At 48.3% G+C, this 26,171-nt stretch overlaps 1 protein-coding gene across 5 annotated transcripts in view; it reads left to right on the top strand.

Annotated features, from left to right (window-relative positions):
* LOC135899413 (dermonecrotic toxin SPH-like) overlaps nt 1-26,171 on the top strand; it is a 95,331-nt gene that overhangs the window by 48,100 nt on the left and 21,060 nt on the right. For 3 of the 5 annotated variants that reach the window (XM_065428657.2, XM_065428654.2, XM_065428656.1), the window contains 2 exons: nt 12,638-12,772; nt 23,461-23,586. In XM_065428657.2, coding sequence (XP_065284729.1) covers nt 12,638-12,772; nt 23,461-23,586 — 261 coding nt within the window. The remainder of the gene's footprint in view (nt 1-12,637; nt 12,773-23,460; nt 23,587-26,171) is intronic. The other 2 variants (XM_065428658.2, XM_065428659.2) reach the window with 2 other exon arrangements.

The raw sequence follows: 26,171 nt of genomic DNA, 5'->3' as shown, positions 1-26,171 counted from the left end.
TAAGGATGGTTGGCTTGGATGGTTGACAGTGCGGCGTTCTTAGTGATATGATAGGCTTCCGAGATTTCTCGTGTTGCTTGGTTAGGGGGACGGAACAGAATGACCGTGTTTACGAAAATGGATTTCCACGGACGCGATTTACTATGTGAGGCAAGATGAGAGGATAGCGCGCCGCTTAATGAATTTCTGTCCTCTCTGAGGTGACTTGCTTTTAAATCAATGTACAATTATGTCGCTCATAAAAAGGCAGCCGGAAGAAATGCGCGGAGGTGGATTTGAAAGCGTAAACTTCAAGTGAAAGACAGACACACTATTGCCACACAGGATACATTTTCCTGTATTACAGGGAACTGAAGCCGCTCACTTACAGTAGCACGAAATACAACAGAGGTCGATGGTCCCGAATATTCAAGCACAAATCTCATAGATCCTTTCTAGAAAGCTCACGTCACCCATGTGTATTGATTTTGTTTGTGAAAGATGTTCTCGATTGTGGTACGGCAATTCCATCAATAATTCTTGCCATACTGATATCCGGTTTTCCAACAAGTTGCAGCTCTTTTGATGTTCGTATGCGTACATACAGTTCTTCCCGAAACTAGGGTGACATTTCCTTGGACCTTCAGCCCCTGACCCAGAGCGCTTTTAACTATCAGATCGTTGCTTGTAAGGGGTGAGAAACGCAATATGACACCATATAATTGCGATTCATTATTCATAGTTTGGTCGGAGTTGTAAAGAATCCGGGAAACGAAAAAGAAACAGCAGTTTTGAAAAAGTAGAAAATATGCTCACCTGCAATATAATCTGCAAGATCACTAGTTACTTCCAAAAGATTGTCTGTTTATTAAAACTCTTCCATCAGATACATCTAGCACCGCAAAAGATATGTTCCTTACGCTTCAATCCTCCGTTTAACTCCCTGTATTGTAGCTGCGAAGAGAGACACCAGCACAAGTCAACATGGTAATGAGGCTCCAAAAAAAAGGTTGACATAAAGTTGTCAATATGAATCTCTCCGTAGCGTAGCTGCTTGTCACACGTAGGACTATTTTTGTAGAGTAGTTGTACTTCATCTGGATAGACCTGTAACTGAATTCTTTCTCTACGAGAAGCTAGTCGCACTGGATTACTTCAACTTTGATATGTATAAAAAAAGATTAGTAGCAGCAGCGCATTTTTGCTCTCTCGCCGGTAGTTTAAATGCAGTGGTGCACTCTCAGCTGTAGCACATCGCTGAAGAATTTTTGCCGCTGCTGTGAAAGAATAGTAACTGCAAACCTATTCCGCAGATTTGAAATGCAGAGATGTCCTATTTTAATACGGTTGTAGTTATATCAACGTACATGGCAATACTCATTTTAGGCTCCCCAGTGCACTGAACATACGTGAAAAGCCTAACAGGCCACCGCAAGCTATGTATCACTTTGAGGTTGATACAACCCGCTAGCCCGTATTGCTCTACAGGATGACGGCGGAAATTTAATTACTGATTAAGAAATTGCTACCATTTTAATAATTATTTCACTTCAGTGTTCACCCACGAATATCATACTAGTATACCTTCCACCACCGAAATTGGTCCCACATATGACCCCAATCGAACTAACTGATGAAGGCATCAAGCCTTTAATGAATAACATTAAAATGTCCATTAGCAGTGGCGCTGACAGAATGAACGCAAAAACTCTTAAACTCAGATAACCTCTAGTAGCTTAATCTTCTATCACATTTTTCTGCAGTCTCTGTTGACAGGCGCACTTCCGTTTGATTGGAAAATTGGCAAAATCCTCACAGTGTTTAAATCTGGCGAGAAAAATAATATCAGTAAGTACCAGTCCATATGTCTAACAAGTATTGCATCTAAGCTACTACAACATATTACGGCAACAAACGTCGCACAGCACCTTGAAGAAAGCAGCTATTTTTACCCTCATCAACATGGTCTTAGGAACGGGCTGTCAAGCGATAAGCAACTCTTGGACTTTACTCATGAAGTTTTATCTAATATGAACGATAAGCATCAGACGGATTGTGTTTTCATTGACTTTTCAGAACCATTTGGCCGCGTACCACATTGTCGTTTAATTTGCAGACTCTCCGAGTTAAACATCGACTCTTTAACACTATCATGGATTACAAACTTCTTATCATTTCGCAAACAATTCGGTTGCATAAATGAGCGCTCATCATCCCTCTCTGACGTATCGTCTGGTGTTCCTCAGGGCAGTGTCTTGGCCCCCTTACTATTTCTAATATATATTAACGACTTACCTACAGATACTGCCTCTACCATTCGTTTCTTTGAAGGTGATTGTGTTATTTACCGTGAAATTTCTAATACCAATGATCATCTTGCGCTACGGACGTATCTAGACCGTGTAACAACATGGTGCGCTAAATGACTAATGGCCATAAACACTGACAAATGTAAATTAGTAACTTTCAGCCAGTAACTATCAAACTCCACGTTCACCCTACTCACTTAACAATCACCCAGTCTCAGCGGCATCTTCATACAAATACCTCAGTATCCACATTACTCCTAATGTTCGTGGACGTCACACATAAAGCGCTGACCAGTGCGCTTGTTCACATCGGCATCATAGAGGGTGATTGCTTGTCGTTGGCTCAAAATATACTCGAAATCTCGCATCAGTTACATAATATAATGTCAGAACATAGCCAAGCATGCCGATTTTGTGCGTGTAAGCTCTTTCGGATCACCCTGAGTCGCATCGGTACGAAGGACCGGACAACTTCGAAAACAATGAGTGGGATACCACAGTGCGCGTTGTTATGCTGCCGAATTATCATTCTTCGTGCTATTTTCGTGCGCACAGTTCATATGTTCCATATCTTAGACACAGATAAAAAATTTGCGCGTAAAATTGTTCAATTAGGGAGCTCATAGTTTCTTAGTGGAAGCGGCTCAGCCACGAATTAACTTCAAGTCAGTTGCTCAGGTCCGCACTAGTATTGAAGCATGACCTCGACGAATAGGACAGACCACCCCGGCTGAGCATGGTCCACATCGGCTCAAACTACGCGTGCGGCTAGGGAGGGCTGATGCTCCTGCAGCCAACAAAATAACGCTACTTGCCACCCATCACTTGCCCATTCACACAGTACGTAACTTCTAACGGCGGAAACTTCTCACGCCAAGCACCAACTTATGTAGATATACACCTACATCTGCAATTGCCGGCTCCTTGGCGCTGCTGTCTGCCATTCATTACAGCAGTGCTCTGCGTAAACCTCTGTTTAGTCGTAATAGAATGTGGCCAGCAGCTGAAGAGTAGACAAGGCAGATGGTTTGTAGGAATCAACAAAATTCACTTGTAAAAATTCTGCACAGCTCTCAAACCAGCTCTTGAATACGCATTCTTAGGATACATGATGCACTTTCCGGGGGCCAACTATGTTTGTATCTATGTATGTTTGGAACTAATTGTTTTCCTGCCTACTTGATTCCCTGAGTAGTTCGTTGTCGGATGAGTAGCCCTTCGAGTTGCTGTGCTGATAAAACCGGGTCCGAACACACCATGGGACCGACTTGGGTTTCTGAGTATGCACGCTGTTCTCCAACGAACCCATTCCACGCCGGCATTGATCACTTGCAGATGCGGGACTGGGTAGATACCGCTGTTCCAAAAACAAAAAAACTCTGAGTCGTCGAAGGGAGCGAACGCACTTCACGTCGGCTCCGTTTTCCAAGAATTTCGCTGTGATTATCGCTCATTCACCTCATGAATGTAACACCAGCGTATGCAGGAAGTCACCAAGATTCTACTGGCACCATATTCAAGGTGGGAAACGACTTCCTTCCCAATCACAGAGGCTTTTGACCAGCTCCACGCTAACCCTCACCGGAGCTCGCTTCGCCGGAGCAGTGATGGAAGTTCAAGTGAACGGGGAGGACATCTCCCCTGAAGAGTTTCTCCAAGGCAACGGTTGGTGCACCATTCGATACAAGACCCAATTCAACCGCGAGGCCGCGCAAAGCAACACCCAGAACGGAACCCACTCCCGCACCGGCGAGGGAGCGAACGGCGACCGACAGCGTTCACGTCAAAGACAGCGTAACGTCAAGCAGCAAGTCATCAGGAACAGTAAAATGCCACTACTCCCACGAAGTGATTTCAAGGTCGTGATACGACCAAGAGGAGGCCTCGATGTTGCCGCCACCGGAACCGTGCTCCTCGCGTCGGCCATTTACCGGGCGGCCAACGTACCGGTGCAAGAAGCAGGGGAGGACACGGTGTGCACCAACAACCGCCAAAACATCATAGTCGTGAGTACACCTCACGCTACTCACGCCGCTAAGTACAGACAACTAGAAGCCATCACCATCAGTGATCACCGCCACGAGGTCAGTGCCTATGAGACGGCCCCCGACTACACGGTGAAGGGAATCATCAGGGGAATCCCGTTGGAGGAGGACGCCAAGTCCATTCACACCAACATCGTTCACGCCCACAACCCCGACGCCCTGGCAGCCAAACGGCTCAGTAATACCAAGACGGTCATAGTGGCCTTTCAAGGACCGCGAGTGCCCTCCTACGTCAGGTACGGCGGCGCCCTACTTCGCTGCACCCTGTATCGCAAGCAAGTCGACATGTGTCACTGCTGCGGGAGACTCGGTCACCGCATGGACGTGTGCCCCAATCCTCAGGACAAAGTGTGCCGTGGTTGTGACGCCCTCAACCCAGGCCCCAACCACCAGTGCTCCCCACGTTGCAAGCTGTGCGGGGGAACACACATGACAGCGGATCGCAACTGCCGCGCAAGGTACAAGACCATCTACGTCGTGACAAAGAGGCAATGGGAACGACACAGGGCCGCCGAGGAAGCGGAGGCGGCCGCCAAAGCCACCAGCCCCGCCGGCAAGCCATGCTCGAGATCCAGGACCCGCAGCCGAGGTCGCTCCCGGTCCCGGAGTCGCACCCCAAACCCGCGGCAGCAGCAGCAACGCCGGTCTCGCAGCCGCACTCCCAGAAGGACCTCAACAAGAGACACCGAAACCACCGAGAAGGTGAGCTGGGCAGATGCGGTCACGGGAAAACGAGCACCAACCACGAAGGCTGGCGACAAAGCACCCGCTAAAACAGAGACGGAGGTAACTAAATTAACACAGGCGATACAAGCGCTGCAGAAGCAAATAGAACACATGCAGACACAGATTCGCGAAAAAGACGACCTCATACAACAACTCCAGCATGCCGTGAAGAGCGGTACCGATACAGAGGCCATGCATGAGACTAAAGAACAACCCATAGAGGATGACGAAGTCGTATACCCCGACACTAAACGCAGACCCGCTCCCTCACAGACCACTCAGGCCACGCAGGGAACAGAAGAGGAACCCATAGAGGACGACGAGGTCGAGTTCCCCGATACCAAACGAAGACCCACTCCCACCCTTACAGAGGCAACACGACCCAAGCGCACGCGCGCGGCGATACGCGACGCGCGAATAGATGCACTCGAGGCTCGCTTAAGCAATCTCGAGGAAACTATCATCGCGTCCATCACGCGTACCATCCAGCGGAGCCTGGAGAGTGTTCACCTCAGACTGTCGAGATTAGAAGCCGCAAACAGCACGATCGTACCGTCGCATAGGGAAGCGGCGCAATACATGTAACAAGATATAAGCATGGCCCGACACTCATCGAAACACAAACACACGATATGGCAGTGGAACTGCAGAAGTTACCAAAACAAACGAGCGCACTTACAACAATACCTGAAAACGATCCCCGAACGCCCAGGCGTCATCATACTGCAGGAAACGAACGGTCCCGCCAAACTCGCGGGGTACCAGTCTATAACAGGCAAGGCGGAGAAACCAAACGTCACCACACTGGTCAAGCGAGCGCACACAGTTATCGAACACGATACGAAAATCAGAGACATCGAAAACGTTCTCGTAGAATTAATTCCACCACGCAAGACCCGCAATAGCATCTTCGTACTCAACGTCTACAGCAGTCCCAGATGCCGCCAGCACCGCTTCCATGTCCTCTTCAAACGGGCAATCGACACCGCCAAGGGGCAACAGCTGTTCATTGGGGGGGACTTTAACAAGGCGCACACGGCGTGGGGTTACAATCACGATCACCCCAAAGGCACCCATCTATGGGCAACGGCGCAATACGCCGGACTCGAGCTGGTCACCGACCCCGCGGCACCAACAAGGCAGGGCAGCAGCGTAAGCACTGACACGACGCCGGACCTTACTTTCACGTGCAACACACGCAAAGTCACTTGGACAAACACCATGCAAGACTTGGGGAGCGATCAATACATTATTTCCCTAGAAGCAGAAGGCGGTCCGCAGGAACACAATGCCGGTCGTCAAATGAAGATCACCAACTGGAATCGGCTACGCAAACATCGTGATGAGCAACAGATGGAAGACATCACAGATATAGAACAGTGGACCGACCAACTGCGGTGGGATATCGAGCGCATGACGCAAACGATCCCGTCGACAGCTGGGCTCGAGACAATAGACTCCCGGTTGCTGCACATGTGGGAAGCCAAAACTAACCTGCAGCACCGATGGAAACAACAGAGACACAATAGGAGACTGCGTAAACGGATAGCACAGCTCAACAAAGAAATAGAAAAGCACGCGCTTAACCTGCAACATCAACAATGGGAAGAGAAATGCGCGGAGATGGATGGTCAACTCACCACGCGTTGCACGTGGCAGATACTGCGGTACCTGATCGATCCCGCCAACACCAAGACCACACACATGCAAGGCATATACAAAATCATACACGCTTACGGGGGAACGTAAGAACAATTCCTACGGGATGCGGAACGCCTTTACATATCCCAAACGCCACCGCAAATATATCCAGACTACTCAGGAGAAAGCAACGCCACCCTAGACGAGGAATTCTCCGTTGCCGAAATCCAGACGGCCCTCGTAAAGCTGAACACCAAGTCGGCCCCTGGCCCCGATCGAATACCCAATAGGGCACTACGCAATCTCGATTACGGATCGATCGAGAAACTAACAAAATACATTAACGAGTGTTGGGCGCACGGCAAGCTACCCCGGCAATGGAAAGAAGCAAATATTACACTGATACCGAAACCCGGCAAGAAATTACAGCTGGAGAACCTGCGCCCCATCTCCCTCACGTCCTGCGTGGGCAAGTTAATGGAGCACGCGTTTCTCGATAGACTCACGGATTACCTCGAGGACAACGACTTATTTCCACACACCATGATTGGGTTCAGAAGACATCTATCCACGCAAGACGCCCTTCTGCAACTAAAACACCAAATCATAGACAATCCGGGGCGTTCGACGAGAGCCATCCTCGGGCTGGACCTGAAGAGGGCCTTGGATAACGTTCGCCACGATGCCATATTGCGACAAATAGACAATCTAAATCTCGGCCTGCGCACGTACAACTACGTCCGAGACTTCCTCATGGGAAGAACCGCTCGCATGCGAGTGGGGAAACTACAGTCAGAGCAAATCAACATCGGCAGCTCGGGCACCCCGCAAGGCTCGGTGATCTCGCCAATGCTCTTCAACCTCGTCCTGCTGGGGTTGCCCGACCGATTGTTTAAAATCGAAGGACTGCTTCACACGCTATACGCGGATGATATTACGATCTGGACGACAACGGGCAGCGACGGAGCGATCGAGCAACGTTTACAACAGGCCATCCAATGCGTAGAAAACTACCTCGTGGGCACGGGCCTCGCCTACTCGGCCGAAAAATCCGAACTGCTGCTGTATACACCAGTCAGAAAGGGGCGCCCACCTAAATGCTACACCCCTTTGGAAAAGCAAAAGATCCAATTAACGGCATCAAATGGCCTACCCATCCCGATAGTAGAGAAAATCCGGGTACTAGGAATGATGATAGAGCATAAGGGTGGCAATGGCGAAGCACTTCGCAAGATAACGGCAAAGGCCACCAGCACGATGCAGCTCATTCGACGCATCACCAACAAACACGCGGGCATGCGCGAAGGCAGCGTCATCCGACTCATACAAGCCTTCATCATTTCCCAGATAAGGTACACGGCAGCGTTTCACAACTGGACGGTTGCGGAAAAAAACAAGATCAACGCGCTCATACGCAAGGCGTACAAATGTGCGTTGGGACTTGCGCCTGGAGTTAGCACCACCAAGCTCTTAGAACTAGGCCTACACAATACGCTCGAAGAACTCGTGGAGGCGCAACAAGTGTCCCAACTTGAACGCCTATCGAAGACCTGCCCGGGCAGACACGTGCTTGAAAATCTCGGCATCACATACCACTCGCAACACGGCGTCAAAGTAGACATTCCAAGACCCATACGCGAGCACCTATACGTACCCCCATTGCCTCGCAATATGCACCCCCAACACCACATGGGGAGGCGTAAAGCCAGGGCACAACAAATGAACAAAGTTATTCTAACGACAAGGAGGCGGTCTTCACCGACGCAGCCCGCTATCGAGACAGGAAGAGTTTCGTTGCAGCAGTTACTAGCCACCGAGGCAACCACCTCACGAGCGTCACCGTGAACACGGCACATGCCGAAGCGGCAGAGGAAGCGGCCATAGCACTGGCCCTCACACAAACCAAAGCTACATACGTGATCTGTGACTCGCAAACGGGAATTCGCAATTTTGCAAATGGGCGCATCTCGCAAGAGGCGTATCAGATACTCCAGCGACATCCCATACACCAGGGAGAGGCCGACGTTGATAACCGAAGGCATTTGCTATGGATCCCGGCACACACTGGAATGAGCACCCCCAACGAAGCGGCTCACGGCGTTGCTCGAGGCCTGACTCACCGAGCAGCATCGGAGGAAGAGCCCCCGCGGGGTACTGCAAACGTCTGGGCAAGGGAGGATCGTATGACCACTTTTCACGACATCACGGCACACTACCAATTACAAAGACGCATATACCCATTCCCTCACGCTATGTTAGACAGGACGCAAGCAGTACACTTCAGACAATTACAAACAGACTCTTACAGAAACCCCAGACTCATGCACGCCATGTATCGAGACATGTACACTACAAACAGATGCACATCGTGTGGCGAGGTTGCCACACTAAATCACATGCTATGGGAGTGTCGGGACCTAACAAACAAGTCGGGCAGTGCCGATCCCTCCGTCTCTTCCACCGCCAGCCTCCAGTCACGCTGGATGACCGCACTGCTCAGCTCTGACCTGACAGCACAACTCTGGGCCGTCCAGCGAGCCGAGGAAGCCGCTTCGAGACAAGGTCTCGGAACCGCGTCCGCGGCGGGTGCCCAGACCCACTAAAGGACGCCGGACTCAAATCTTGCTGATTTGAAATTAAAGTTTACGCTCTCTCTCTCTGATGCCTACTTGAGCAGTGGGTATGCGTCGCTCAGTCCGTGCTGGCCTTCAATGAAGCTCTTTGACGCCAACTTTGGAAACTTGGTATGTGCCACTTTGGATGCGCCACTCTACAATGACAAGCAGGACCTTTTAAGACTTTCTTAGTGATTGATGAGCGGCATCGCACCCAGGTCACAAGGGTTCCACAGCAATCGGATACATTAGCAAGCTGCGCCACAGATGCATGGGCTATGTGCCACATTTAAATGAACGATTAGAAAGACGGTTAACCGAGGGGCTGGATTTTTAATAATCATGTCATGAGAAGACAACAAAGACACCAAGTTAAACATAAAGGAAAGTACTTGTACTTACTAATTAAATTAAAGAAATGATATATTAATAACAATGAAAGCCGATGAAACAAGAACTTGCCGCAGGTGGGGAACAATCCCACGTGTAATGCGAAGACGTGGGATCGTTCCCCACCTGCTGCTAGTTGTTTTTCATCCACTTTCATTCTTATTAATTTATAATTTCTTTAATTCAGTTAGTAAGTGCAAGTACTTTGCCCTATGGTTTCCTTGGTGTCTGTTTGTTTGCTTCGCATGATATACGTTTGAATAAAGGGCTTTCACACCAACCCTTAAGGGAACTGGGCCATGAAAGCACAGTATGTGCCACTCTTCGGTGAATTGCTAGCTCAGTTGGGCCAAAGAGTATGCGTAACTGAGTATGCAGCAGTCGAAGAAACAATTCTCAGCGTGAGCAGCCACTGGTGGGCCACGCTTCTCGTCTCGGAGGCTACGCGTGCAAGTTTTGCCATTTCTACCAGATGGCGCAGCATATCCCGAGAAAAGCACGCGAGAGGATCTCGGAGGCCATATTACGCATTTCTCAGCGCTAGGACACACCGGTGCGTCATGAATTTTGAAGCCCACGCGCGTAGGCTTCGCGGTGGTGGTGCCACGTGGCACCAACTGTTCTTAGGGAAACGCGATGGAGAAATCCTGCTGCAGTACACGCCCCTTAGATAATTCGTTTCTCCGGTGGTAATACGTTCTGTCGCTACATTGATTCATTGCTAAACGCATTATAGTCCACAATTGTCCGGAGCTGGGTTCCGTCGAATTTTTTCGAGGAGGAAGTGTTATTTGTTTTTATTTATTTATTTACATTACCCCTAGGGGCCCTCACACGAGGCTATTAAATAGGGGGGGGGGCACAAACATGAAATATACACAAGAAACAAAACTACGTCAAATAAACATACACACAAGGAACATAAAATAAATAGATATGAACAAGGGGTATATGCACTTAGTCATGAAAACACAAGAACATTTTACGTAATATGTTAATATGTGCATCTAACCATAAGTAATATCTAATCTGCTACCGGTAAGCGTTTCCTTGCAACAAAGTTTGAAAAGATGGTAAGTTAATTTCAGTAGCTATGCGTGATGGTAGGTTATTCCATTCTATTATTGTGCGAGGAGTAAATGATGTTGCGTAGAGTGACGAGCGGCACATTATGCCTTTTACTTTGTTAGCGTGGTCACGGTGCGGGAGAACTGCAGGGGGTGGTGAAAAGAAGTCTTCGTGAAGCGTGGAATGGTTATAAAGTTTATGAAATAAGGTTAGGTGAGCAAACTGGCGTCGACGTGATAGTGATTCCCCACTCGACACGTTGTTTTAACGATGTGACGCTAGTGAAGCGTGAATAATCGGAAAAGATGAAGCGAGCAGCACGGTTTTGCATGGATTCAATGTTGTTGATTATGTATGCTTGATCGGCACCCCATATGGCAGAAGCATATTCAATTTTTGGGCGGATCAGCGTGATATAAGCAAGTTTATTTAATTGGGAAGGTGCGTGCTTGAGGTTACGCTTAAGAAGACCGAGTGCTCGGTTAGCTGATGCTAAGACGGTGTTAATATGGTAATGCCATGTAAAGTCAGACTGAAGATGAAGGCCAAGATACTTGCAAGTTGGCGCAAGTTCTACTCTAGAACTACTGAGAAAGTAGGTGGTAGGAAGTCGAGTGGAATGGTTGGTAAATGACATTAGCTTGGTTTTAGACGTGTTGAGAAAATACGCAGCAAATTTCATTGACAGCAGACGACATTGAAAAATCACACACACACACACACACACACACACACACACACACACACAAACACACACACACACACACGCACACGCACACGCGCACACACACACACACGCACACACACACACGCAACCGCGCGCACACACACACACGCACACACACACACACACACTAACGCACAAAACAACAACTGTGCCAGACAGGATGAAGTGTCTTGAGAGTCACTTATTGATTGAAGCAAGCTGACTTTGTCCCCACTAACGTATAGCGCAAGTACCTGTATATAGCTTTAATTCACTCATGCATGACGTGCATATTTGTTTATTAGATCCTTGTGCGAAGCACGTTTTTTGATCTCAAGCTGTTCATTGCTGCTAAAGAAGCGAGTAGTCGGCTCCGTGAAGCTTCTCAGGGCAGTAGCCTTTATGCGGTTGCTCAATCCTTGTAATCAAGAAAAAATAAAGCTCAATTGAAATTAAAGCTGATTTGAGTTGAATTGAAGCAGTTTTGACTTACTCCGTTCTTCCGTTTGTTCCACACTGTCGGCGCCGCTACAGCTCGGGTCTCTAACGTGGACTAAATTTTTGCTATTTTTGCGTAATTTTTTATTATTTGGCTCTGGGTATCGAATTGCTGTGATTCCGACCATTTGATGTTTCTCAAAATTTTATTTCGTAGATTTATTTGCTCTAACTCACACTGTTCTGTTTCTATCTATCTATCTATCTATCTATCTATCTATCTATCTATCTATCTATCTATCTATCTATCTATCTATCTATCTATCTATCTATCTATCTATCTATCTATCTATCTATCTATCTATCTATCTATCTATCTATCTATCTATCTATCTATCTTATACCAGTATTTTTCCCGCGACATAACCATCAGTTACATTCGGCAAAATCAGGGTGAGTTACCTTACTTACGTTTTTAGAGTTCGAAATTATTCTTTAAAACTTATATAACCACCACAATGAAGTGTTTTCAATGCTTTACGGTAGAACAAAGCTGCAAGAAATGTTACTCTTATTGCGGTGACTCCCGCGTGTATGTTTTGCACTACTTCTGTATGCGTATTCGTAGCTACATCTGTTTTGGTAAAAAGCGCTACAATAGGCTATTATACTGCATTTTATAGATTCACGGATGTTAACAGTGTCTTTTTCTCACGACAGAAAATGGACGATACAGGAACAAAATGCTACTCCTCTACGTTGACATCAAAACTGCCAACCTAAGTGGAAGTGAAAATATGTACGCAGGGGGTGTTAGCCTGGCCGAAAGTCTGATGAGCTACCTTTGGAGTGAAGGTACGGGTGTAAGATTTTTCTGATGTTGTTCTTTTCTTTACACAGAGATGTAGTATGACACATAACATTATTCATATTGAACATTTTTGGTGTGCGTATACAGTTGCCGGAACTTAATTGGTAGATCACTCAACGCTAAGGCAGATGGTTGTTGCGGCTCGAGGTGGCGTTTAGGCCAGGAATCCACCAAGCCCACCTAGGAATACCTGCAGTAGTAGGAATGAAGGAAAAAGGGTTTATTTGTCTTTATTTACACTGCCTCCAGATATAGAAGCCCACTCTATGCAGGAGCTTAATAGACGTCTCAGTTCACATATCGCGGATTATAAAACGAATTACAAGAAGCCGCAAGGGCATGCGAGAAGAGGACACGCTTCGCCTCCTCCAGGCTCTGGTGATCAGCAGAATAGCGTATAGCATGCCATATCACTATCACTCGCTAAACAAACGCGACCAAGAACAAGTCGATGCCATCATCAGAGGCGCGTACAAAACGGCCCTGGGTCTCCCTATCACCACCTTAAACGAGAAGTTAGCGGCCCTCGGGATCCACAACGCCTTCGCTGAGCCGTCGGACGCGGTTATGGCTTCGCAAAAGGCCAGACTACAGAAGACGGCGGCGGGCAGGGCCATCCTCCACCGGACCGGATCGGCAACGGAGCTCCGTGCGCTCGATGGGCAACGATCACTTCCGCCTGAGGTCAGAAGCAAGATCAAGGCGAACCCGATACCGAAGCACATGAGCCATGAACTCCATGAAGGACGACGCGAGGCTCGCGTCGACATACAGCCCCGACAATTCAAGGGAGACCCGTACGTAACGTACGTGGACGTGGCGGCGTACCCTGTAGGGGGCCTCTTCGTGGTAGCCGCCGTGAAAGGGAGAGGCAAATCCTTGACCCTCGCAGCCTTCGTGAGGGCAGAGACCCCAGCTGCGGCTGAGACCATAGGCGCGGCGCTGGTAATAAAGCAAGAAGACAGAGTAGCCAGGGAAGTCCATGTCGTTACCGACTCGCAACAGGCCTGCCGTAACTTTACCAACGGACGAACACCGCTGCTGGTGGCTCAGATTCTAGGCCCGAGGCTGCAAGAATACCATCAAATCACGTCGACGCCGGGCCACGCGGGTCTGGAGGGGAACGAAAGGGCGAACGCCTTAGCTCGAGCGCTAATCAACCGAGCGGGGCAAGACGAATCGTCTCATCAGTCCCCAACCTTTACTTCATGCCCCTGCCTTCCAATTATTGCGACTGAGTCGAGATCCAGCGACTCAACCGCAGTATTTATCCTCCGCCTCACAGAAAGCTCAGCACTGAAGATGCCGTAGCTCTGCGACTTATTCAGACAAACACATTTCCAAACCTACACAGATATAGTAAAATGTTCCTACATACATAGCGCGGCATCTGCCCCTGGTGCGGCGACACACGCCCTACTCTCTTCCACATTTCGTGGGGGAGCGGGGCCAAACCTCAACACTTAAAGACGCCTAGCACGTCATTTGAGCGGTGGGAGGTGCAGCTGACCGGCGATACCCTGGCGGGAGAAGGAGCTCTCGTCCAGCAAGTACGTCGAGCAGCCATGGCCAGTGGAGTCCTGCAATGAGGACACCACCTACTCGACCTCAAGAGCAACCACCTCGATGGTTCAAATAAATGTTCTCTCTCTCTCTCTCTCTCTCACACACACATCAGGACACCCCAGCCACTCCTCTGTGCACGAAAGGTCTCCGCTTTTATTACCGTCGTCTTCACTAGGGGCCTAGACTAGGAAATCTTATGAATGTATTCAGGCCAATCACAATCGCATCGTTCCGCCGCACTCCACCTCCGATGATGCTAAATGTGCTCCGTATACTTAGCATATTTAGCATATTCGGCCTATTTAGTAAATCTAGGAGATTTAGCCAACGCACCGAAATCTGGGAATCCGAGGCCGGCGCTGTTCTTCGGTATAGCTTTCGACGTTGGCCCATTTCCTCATTAATTAAGGCTCTCAGGTACAGGTAGAGGGGCCTTTTGCGGACCCGTCAGCAGTCGGTGTCAACGCTGCGTTCACTTCTAGATAGGCGCAGATCGATGGCTGGGATTACATCATGGCAAACGCCTAATAAATACCTTTGGTCGTGTTGAGACATAAAGACACCTCCGCCGAGATTTGATTTCAGAGTGACCAGCTGTGAGGTTCCCCGAGGCGTCCATGTTCGGTCGTGACCTCGGGGACTGTTCTAGAAGTGATGGCTCATGTCACACTGCACCTCGAGGACCCATCCCTCGCTAGAGCCTGTCCTTCTGCCAAGGAATACACACGAACACATATCCACTGGTCGGCGTGCCCCAGCGACACGCCTACCAGACGTTATGATCGCCGCATCGCTTTACAATGTTCTACCCCTCTATCTGTCGCGCTCATTTTTTATCGTGTTGAGCTCTCGCAAAGACAGAAATATATTTCTGTCTTTGTGACATATTTGACTAACTTCGATTGCGATTTGTACAAAACACGTTCCTAAAAGATAGTCTAAGTTTATTGCCTGAAATTCCTGGCTCCGACCATGCGCATTCTTATTCTACCTCCCCTGCCTATACTAGACCTCGAAGTCGTATTCCTGCAAGGTGAGACTCCACCCGAACAGTCGCTCGTTTTTCGCGACATTCGCTAGAGCCATCGCAGGAGGATAATGGTCGGTCGTGACCGTCAATATTGTGCGCTGAAAACAGCACCCAAACTTTTCAATGGAAAAGCTTGGACAAGCTTTTACGCACAAGCACTATTTCTCCCAGGTGATAAACTCATCTTGCTTGAGGTACAGCACTGGAGGCTCTTCATCGCTTCCCTTGTAATGCGCAAGGACGACATCTAGACCATGGTCGCTGGCGTCGCACCAGAGAATGTATTTCCTGCAAAAGTCTGGTGAGGCAAGCACAGGCCGTGAAAACAAGGCTTTTCTCTTAGAACAATCCACAGAGTCTGAATAAGGCTCCGCTATCTTCCACTTTTCTGCGACTTACGCACTAACGTTTTCTTTCTCCTTTTCACAAAGGACCTACTCTAAAAAACATATGTTGCGTAAATTACGCGCCTAAAACTACACGAATATTCAAGCTCATTTCTAAATTCTTTTACGCACGCTCTAAGGACGACATCTAGACCACGGTCGCTGGCGTCGCACCAGAGAATGTATTTTCTGCAAAAGTCTGGTGAGGCCAGCACAGGCCGTGAAAACAAGGCTTTTCTCCCAGAACAATCCACAGAGTCTGAATAAGGCTCCGCTATCTTCCACTTTTCTGCGACTTACGCACTAACGTTTTCTTTCAACTTTTCACAAAGGACCTACTCTAAAAAACATATGTTGCGTAAATTACGCGCCTAAAACTACAAGAATATTCAAGCTCGTTTCTAAATTCGTTTACGCACGCTCTAAACGGTACTCAAAACGCTGCTGTATTATGAATACAGGTGCAAGACATGCAGTAATTCTTTGCCTCTCGATGACCAAGGAAGACACACTTTAAATGAATGGGTACAAAAACTTTCTAAACTTGTCTGGTTAAACTACGGCTCCTCTAAATAACACATTTTACTTTGAAAAGAAAAGCTCACGAACCATCGCAAAAGCGAGCTGACGCTTAAGCGCGCCACTAGCGGCTCCTAACAAATACCCTAGACTTTGCGTTACAAGCGTATCTCACACACACACAAAAGAAACTTATTTGCTTAAGAGAAAGAACGACATATCGAGAAAACAAAGTTTCTAAAATTTACGCCCGTGCAAGCTATCCCTTTCAGAATGTCAGTGAGCTGTTAAAACCAATATATTGTTTTCGCAAAACTTGTATCGCCGTTAGACATTCTGAATAGCCTACGGCTGGATCACTTCTTTAAGTCGTACATGAGGCGGGCGCTGTCTGAAAGATCTTCTCAAACTTGTCCGCCAGGGAATACAAAGGACACCTAGGTCATTCCCCTCGCTATATACCCCCTGCACCATTCTTACCCTCAACCTGCATTTTAGGAATGCGACTACGAATGCACTGCCTGGTACGACCAGGCCCTTTCTGGTGACTTTCCGTTTGCGGTGGCGCCCCACCCGCCCTGCGCGCTAATCTTGCCTGTTCTAGTCTTATTTTCGCGAGTTCAGTTTCAGCCCGCCTTCTTTTCTCTTCTACTATTTGTTTCCTCCCACGCTACTTCTTTTCCTGCTGTAGGAGTTGAGGAGGACGTCGGGATGAAACAATTGGGAGGTTTATTTACATTATGTACAGTGAGCCGACTGAGAAAATAACAGTCATAGAGTCATTACGGGCTGGCAGCAACTCGGACGCTGCGGCCCAATGCAAGAAGCTCGAAAGAGATGATTCAAGGAATGCTCTAGGAATGCTCTAGGAATGCCCCCTTGCTGCTCCCGTTCTGCGTCTTTTAAACCCTTCGGTGTCTCGAAGACACGTCACGTTCGGCCAATGGGAGAGCCAGCTCAGGTGACGCCATTTTCGGCCAATGGTAGGCGCCCGCGCGATGGAGTCACACCCGGCGAAGAGAGTCGCTGCTTGGTCTCCCTGCGGTCTTGCCTTGCTGACTTGCAATTCGCCGTCACAATAGATGGATGGGGGCGACGCCGCGAGGTTTTTACGGCGCATTACAGCCGTCTTGCTTCGGGACCCTCTTTACCCGCAATAGTGCCAGGCTCTCGCTTCACTTTCGGGAAGAGTCAAGCAGTGAATAGCTCCACTGGCGGCACACGAAGTGGGGGCCGCCAACTTGTTTACACGTGCCGCGCCCCAGGAAAGTGGTATCCGTGCTTCTGCGCTCCTTAATTAGCTGTGGTGCGATTTGATGTGGTCTGGCGGAACTCGAAGTAGGCTCAGGGAACGGCCCCGTATCTAACAGCTCGTCCTCGCCCCGGTAGTTCGGTATGGCCGGTGAACTCAATTCGCTGGTCATGAGGAACGCTGAAAGAACCTGCAGGGTACTGGTGTCGAGCCTCGTTTGACGAACTTCGGGATGCTTGGCCCTGGAGAGCGTACGTCAAACAAACAAAACAACACAACGCTGCACCACGTGTAAGCGCAGGCTCTTCACCCCTGACTCGCCAGGCTATTACTGAGTCAAAATGAACCCTGACCTTTTATTTCCCAAATTTTGACAAAGCAGTTCCCACCACTTTTCGAAACCGCTATCCATTTCTCCCCGAATGCCGACAAGGCCAGAGTGTCGTTGTTGTAGTAAAACAATGGGTCGTTGCCGTTGCAAACGAACAATGAAAACAGCCGAACATAACTTAAGTGGCCTAACTACTCGAACAGCATGTTTCCAACCTGTCGCAGTTGCGTACTTATCGCACGTATCGGTGCCACTGAACAGTCTGGTCATCGTCACAAGTAGGCAATCACAAGCGCGCTAGCCTTGTGGTCACCAATCAGAACGCGTACTTGGGTCGTAGGCAAATCTTTTATAACGCTTACTCACGTGTCTTTCTCTAGTCCAACCAGGACACGTAACTTAACCGAGCAACTAAACTTGCGCAACTTACGCACTCCGCAGAACCCTTTAAAAAAAATTGCGTCTCCTAATAACTCGTTCCACGCATGCTCACCAAAGAAGTTAGAATACGGCTGCCCTCAACGCACACGTGCAACCCAGTCAAAAATCTGCTTCCTTCCTTCCGCACAGGACACGCGCTAATGGAACTAAGAAAGCTTCTCAGTGAAAATCATGCACTCACTGAAAACCTACGTGGTTAACCTTAGAAAATAAAAAAACGCATAAGAAAAAGAAGGTTAACTAATACACACGCGCGCTACGATAGGCCTCTCACCGATAACCTTGAAACTCAGGTTACTCACACAAAAAAAAGAAAGCCTATCTACTTATTAATTAACACCTCGCGATACTACATGTTTACAAAAAAACGCATCTTTCAAATTTCGAGCTTCTCAAACAAAAACACAAACAAAGCTCATACTTTTACATATTGAAAGAAACTTAAATCGCGAAAATTATCCGATGCTCAAAAAATAAGACAAAACAGAACGTTTTACTTCTACGGAAGCTCTCTTGGCCTCCCGTTCCAAGTGCTTACGTCTGACTCATACTTTGAGCCGTACCCGATATGGTCGCGGTTTGAAGGCTATTCTGGCTGCCGAGGAACACTAAAAGGGCTGACTCACTATCAGCTCCCCCAAGACGTTACAGTCCCCTGCCAATTTGCGTCCTGGCGCCCCGCTTTCAACACGAACTCGATTGACCCCGTCGCTATTCCCCACCTGGTCTCGTTTTGCCACCTTGCGCTTCTTTGTACTGCATGCTGAGCTTCGAAAAGAACGATGGAACGACGACGAATTTAACTGCCCCGTGTCATTTGTGCGCGTCCGTGCAGAACATGCTTCTCGGTACCCCTTTGACCGGCGGCTCGAACGTGTTTGATGCGTCAGCATCGTCAGTGACTACCGCACCTTTCTTTTCCTCGCGCCCCGCCCTTTTGGGTCTCTCGCCGTCGTTGGCGGCGCTACATTAGTCACCGCATTCCAGCTTTAGGGCGCTTCTTTCTGCGGCGCTTTCTCTTTGAATTCTCTTTCATGTCACCTTCTGGCGCCTCGTGCTGGCAGTTACACCTCTCATCGGCCCGTATCGGTCTCTTACCCGCACAGTCTGATTGATTTTCATTTAAATCAACACTCTCTCTACCTCGACTGGCGGACAGCTCAACCGACTCTTGAACAATGCAGCAGGCTTTACTCGAGTCATGCAACTCGCACTCTTGCGAACAGCCCTCTACTGCATTGCCCAGCACACGCTGTGCATCGACACGCAGCCCGTCGGTATCGATCGCTGTCTCACGCGCACAGTCCGAATGATTAATAACTGAATCATCAATATCTAGGCTATCTAGACTGGCGGAGAGCGGCACCGATCCCTGAACAATGCAGGTGTATTCTCTTGAGCTACGCAGCTCGCAATCCTGAGAATTACCCTCAACGGCATCATCCAGCTTGCACTTCACTTCAGCACGCAGATCTGACCTGACATGGGTGCCCGTGTCTGTCGGGTCAACAGTGCCCTGTACTTCACTAACTACCTCGCTGATGTTACATGCGACGCAGACGCGTGGTGACTGCGCCAATTCATTCACAGCTGGCCTAGCTGTCTCTACAGTGCTCTGTTGGCACAGCACCTCGTCGCTCTCACTGCGGCCTTTAACGGCCTCTTTTGCCACTGAGGAATCGTTAGCAGCTAGCCTTTTCCCTTCACCTATGAATAGGCCGCTAATCTCACAGGCACTACTTTTCTCGTCGGCTTTTTGTGAGAATCCGCCAGATACTTCCTCATTATTTTGCTCTGTCCTACCTACAGAATTTTCAGACAGCCGTTGTATCTGTGCCTTTAACGGATCACAATATTGTATCTGTTTGATCAATGCTGCCTTCTCTCTCTCATACTTTTGCTCACGCTCACGCTGACGTTCTTGATACGCACGTTCACATTCATTCTCAGGTTCTTGACGCTCACACCTAAGAGCAAGTTCTTGAAGCTCACGCTTCCGTTCATTCTCGCGTTCTTCACGCTTACGCTCACTCTTACGTTCAAGACACTCACGCTCTCGTTCACGACGCTCACGCTCCCGTGGTTCTTGTATCACCTCCCAAGCAAGCTCAATGCTTTTATCATCATTGCCGCTATCTTGAATCGCCTTTATGATAGCTGGCGTTTTCATCTGTTCGTCGGCCTCGACTCCCAAATCGTCGCACACCAACAACAAGTCTAACCTCGGCAACCTTCTAAGATCCGTGGCAGCTGCCGTGACTGTTGGTTAGAACTGTTTTCCTTAATTAATTTGTGCAAACACACAATGCAACAAATTCCCGATTCCTCGAACTATCGAAATGAACACACAACATTTGAAGTCTGGCGAATCAAAAGGAAAAAACCACGCGCTCACTTACGGTTGCAGCACCCTGCCATCTGGTTTATTGGTCCGCTGTTCCTGGTTCCTCAGGACTCCCTGGGTCGAAGGCTCGCTCTTCTTCGCTACTCCCAATTCCTTAGGACCTCCTTCGACGAAGGCTCTCTCTTCTTCGTTCTTCCCGGTTCCTCGCGACTCTTTTGGATGAAGGATCTTTTTCGTTGTTGCGGGTTCCTCAGGATTTCTTTCGACGAAGGTTGATCCGTAGCGCTGCCACTAGTTGTTGCATTTGAAGGCGATCCCACCACTAGCAACCAGTTGTAAGACTTGAGGAGGACGTCGGGATGAAAAACTTGGAAGGCTTATTTACATTATGTACAGTGAGCCGACGAAGAAATTAACAGTCATAGAATCATTACGGGCCGGCAGCAAATCGGACGCTCCGGCCCGTGGCAAGAAGCTCGAAAGAGATGAATCAAGGAATGCTCCAGGAATGCTCTAGGAATGCCCCCTTGCTGCTCCCGGTCTGCGTCTTTTAAGCCCTTCGGTGTGTCGAAGACACGTCACGTTCGGCCAATGGGACATCCCGCTCAGGTGACGCCATTTTCAGCCAATGGTAGGCGCTCGTGCGATAGAGTCACACCCGGCGAAGAGAGTCGCTGCTTGGTCCCCCTGTGGTCTTGCCTTGCTGACTTGCAATGCGCCGTCGCAATAGATGGATGGGGGCGTCGACGCCAGGTTTTCACGGTGCATTACAGCCGTCTTGCTTCGGGACCCTCTTTACCCGCAACAGTGCCAGGCTCTCGCTTCACTTTCGGGAAGAGTCAAGCAGTGAATAGCTCCACTGGCGGCACACGAAGTGGGGGCCGCCAACTTGTTTGCACGTGCCGCGCCTCAAGAAAGTGGTATCCGGGCTTCTGCAATCCCTAATTAGCTATGGTGCGATTTGATGTGGTCTGGGGGAACTCGAAGTAGGCTTAGGAAACGGTCCCGTATCTAACACTGCTCGCACGTCTCTTGCTTCCTTTCTTTTCTCTCGTTACATATCTTTTTTCATGCATGTGTGGGCTCGTCCTCATTGAAACCCACTTTGTCAATCGCAGTACGAATTTCAGGCTTTCTAAACTTATGGTTAATATCCGTACCGAAGTCTGCTGACAAGAGCAACAGCTTCTCTTTCTTTACCACTGTAATACCCATGCTTTGCCTAGAGCCGACATCAACTTCTCGTGTATTGACCGCACTCCCAGTGGTGATCAAGTACACCTAATTGCCCGACAGAACCCTGTCCTTACTGTGCGGCAAAATGTAGTCACTCTAGCACTCACCCCACCTCAAGCTTGCGAAAGTTGTGTCTCGCGGAGCCATGTTGCCAGGTCCGCCTATCCGAGATCGTGGAACTGCCTTCTGTTGCTCTTGTCCCCAGTTTCCTCGAGCCGTCCGACACCAGTGCGACTGTTGTGCCTCCCTGAGCCACGAAAAGGAGCTCTGTTGATCCAAAGTCCACAGAAGTCACTCTTCCGTCAGCACTTTACCTCGAGCTTGCAAAGTTTGTGTCTCCCAGAGCGACGTTCGCAGGTCCGCCGATCCCAGATCGTGAGGACTCTTTTCTTGATTTCAGCGCTGCCAACCAGTCTATTGCGTCTATGAGGCGGCGTTTGAGCTAGGAATCCACCAAGCCCATCGACGAGTACGTCCGGTAGTAGAAATAAAGGGAAAAAGGCTTGTTTGAAAATTGTTACACTGGCTCCACATACGGAAGTCCACTCTTTGCAGGAGCATATTAAACATCTGAGTTCACATCAGAACACGTCAGCCACTCCTCTCTGCATGAAAGGTCTCCGCTCTTATTACCGTCGTATTCCCTAGGCGTCTAGACTAGGGAATCTGATGATTGCGTCCCGGCCAATTGCAAACTCATCGTTCCGTCGTTCTCCAGCTCAGATGGTGCTAAATACGACCCGCATATTTAGCAAATTTAACAGATTTAGAAAGCGCGTCGCAATCTAGGAATGTGAGGTGCGTGCCGCTCTTCGGCAGTATTCGACGTTGGCCCTTTTCATCAGAAGATCAGGCTGTAAGGTGCTAATCGAGGCTCCTTTTGTGGACCCGTCAGTCGTCGGTGTCAACGCTGCGTTGACTTCTGGACAGGCGCTTCTGGATGGGTGGGGTTGCCTCGTGGCAGCTCCACTCTGGGCCGTGTTGAGACGCAACAGGATGTAGGTCCGGCGCCCACCAGCGACAAGGTCACTTACTCTTTAACCATTTTCATTTTTCTTTGCCCTATTGTTTGTTAGTATCAACTAAAGCACACATAGTCTCCCTAATGCTTTTCTTGGCATGTTGCCATCGTATGGCTGCGAGGAGCGAAAATCGTGCCCCTTGTTTCCTGCACTTTTCGTTCTTAACCAAGTTACAGTGTGCGCGAAAACTATCGCCCTTATGATGTAGCCATTCGTCTCCCTCTATTTTAAGCATTGCTTATCGTTCATCACAAATGATCCGCCGATCATGGTGATAAAGTGGGTGAACTGCCACTGGCGCTACTGACGAACTGCGAAAATGAAAATTGAAATCAAATCGAGGCGTTTTTTCTGGTGAATTTTCGGTAAAAAAGCCATGGCTTATTTTAAGTTTACACAGAAGAAAGAATGTCATTTGTAGATGAGCCTCCTATAACTGCAGTTAGCTTTGCGGAAGCATGGCTTTTATGAGAATTGGCTGAATGAAGCAGCAGATATTTTTGAAAATGTGAACAACTAACATATTCTTGTTTCGTGTGTTTCAGTGCCTCCAAGTCGCATGGTACACGTACTTCTATCGATATTTAGTACAGCTGACAAAGAAGTTTTGAAGGGAGCACTGGATAGGTTGTCCATTTCGGAAAACCACTTCGACCTTCTTGAACATGTAGGTAAGTATATCTGTTCATTTTTCCACACTGAGGACTAAAGTTTTTCGTTTTCGCTGTCGCCGAGCAGGGGTATGTTTGTAGTTAGACTTAATGAGACTGCGGTGTGCGAAATCAGCGATGACGATGAGCCACAATAAACAGGAGTATATTTTTATTGAGGGCCCTAGCTGACAGTCATTGCTCGGCGGATAAATCTCTCGGCCACCTTGTGCCGGCCGGGCGTGATCTGAACCACGCGCCCGCTTCGCTTCGCAGGCAATGGCCTCTCCTTCGCCAGCCGCCGTTCTGCTTATCCTCCTCGACATCGATGCCGCTGCCGTGCAGGTCGCTGGAACGGTACTTTGAGGAGTTTGTATCGGCGTGTTGGGTGTTGAAGTACATTTGATGCCTGGCAAAGACCAACTCGCTCTGAGCTAATCTGTTTATCCGGTGACTGTGGGAGTGGGTTAACAACCAAGGCGGGTTTGAGGCGATCGACAGAGATATTGACATGTGGATCGTTTAAGTTCGCGGCGAAATGTTTGTCGGTGCAATGAATGACATGGTATGGACCGTCGTAAGGGCGTTGCAGGGGCTTCCATATGGAGTCACGGCGGACTAAAACTTAAGAGGACGTCACCACCTCTTCGGGAGTATGCGATGCGTAGGTACGGGGCGTGACAGTGAGGTACTGGCAGTGACGTTCAGGAGCACGAAGTGTTGGGAAAGACGCTCACAGCCTGTTGGTGTAGTTGGTGGGGTCAGGGCACGGCAATGAAACGGTAGGGTGGAAGAATTGCCATGAAAGGCATACTGGTGCTCCAACCCTTGTTGATAGCACTTATAACGCAATTGCCACTGCCGATTGTGCATCCGTATTAAATGACGTTTTTACGCGTAAATTTTCTAAACACGCTTATGTAAGACGCCCAACTACACTATCGTACGACTACGCGTCAATGTAACCTTTAATAATCGAACCCATCGGCATAGAAAAAATTATCGCATCATTGAAACTCTCATCTGCTCCTGGCTGTGACCTAATCAATGCAAAATTTCTAAAAAACACTTGCGCATATCGTTCCATTATTCTTACAAAAACTTTCCAACAGTCACTTGACAAAGCTTCACTGCCTACTGACTGGAAGGTGGGGAAGTTAATTCCACTCTACAAAACAGATACTAAACATTCCCCACTAAACTATCGGCCTATATCTTTAATCAAAATACCATGCAAAATTATCGAGCATATTCTGTTTTCTCGAATTGCCAACTTCTTAGGAGAAAGCTCCCTTCTTTCTGAGTTTCAACACGGCTTCCGAAAAGACATTCACGTGAAACCCAACTAGTATCATTCTCGCATAAGCTGAACCTATTGCTTTACCGCTCTTTAGTTGCAGACCAAATTTTTTAGACTTAGCAAAAGCGTTCGATAAAGTGTGCCATAGCTTATTAACCTACAAACTGTGCCAAATAAACCTTGATCCTAAATTTTTTTTACTGGCTGGAGGTTTTCTCACTAACCGTTCACACTTTGTCTCAGCTAACGAAGTAACCTCTAGTCTAAGTCCTGTTTATTCGGATGTACCACAGGGCTCTGTGCTTGGAGCCCTCCTATTTCTCATATATTAACGACTTGCCTTCCTGTGTTTCATCTCAAATTTACGTATTTGCTGACGACTATGCAATTTACACCGAAATAACTTACGATGAAGATATACCCAGAGTTCAAGCTGACCTTAACGACGTTTTTGCATCATGCAACTCATGGTTAACGCAACTAAATATTAACAAGAGTAAATTCACGCGTGTATCTAGGACTACACCTGAGTACACCTGTGTACTCCCTTAAGAACGCTCCATCAGATTTAGTAACCCTTCACATCACCTCCGACCTCACTTGGAATACCCACATCGCTATATAAGTAACGCTAACCGAATGCTAGGCTGCTTACTATGCAACTTTTCCTAAGCACCTTCTTACTTAAATTTAATCTTTTATACAGCTCTTATACGACCCAAACTTGAGTATGCTGCTTCAATCAGGGATCCAGGTCATATAAACCTAACGCATTCACAGGAAATGGTTCGGAATAACTCTGTTCATTTCATTCTTTCTTACTATAATAGAACCGCGAGTATCAGTGCCATGAAATCTAGCCTTAGCTTACCGTCCTTGTCATCACGTACCAAAATGTTCTGTCTGTGCCTTTTTCATTAGTTGTTTCATCACCCGCTGTTACGCAACAAACTTATTTTCCCACCTCCGTATGTATCGCCCAGACTGGATCACATTGTTAAGGTAGGCATTCCATTAAGCAGATCCAACGCTTTTAAGAGTCATTTGTACCATGCACTTTCATTCACTGGAATCGCGTTCCCGCGGCGACTGCCGCCATCGCAGATCCCTGATTATTCAAGAACGTCATAGGTAGGACTGTATAACTAGGAACCTTTTCCTTCGCATTGTTCAACCTGTACTCACAAACGCCATAGCTAACGTTGTATATGTGGATGCCATTTGTTATGTGTGTTTGTATATATATATATGCTGTTCTGCTTTATTATAGCTCCTCTTTGTTGAAGTTTCTCGTTTTGCTTGTAAC

Source organism: Dermacentor albipictus, chromosome 6 (genome assembly GCF_038994185.2).
Source record: "Dermacentor albipictus isolate Rhodes 1998 colony chromosome 6, USDA_Dalb.pri_finalv2, whole genome shotgun sequence".
Lineage (NCBI taxonomy): Eukaryota > Metazoa > Arthropoda > Arachnida > Ixodida > Ixodidae > Dermacentor > Dermacentor albipictus.
The sequence above is the reverse complement of the archived record's forward strand: the minus strand, read 5'-3'. Positions and strand labels throughout refer to the sequence as shown.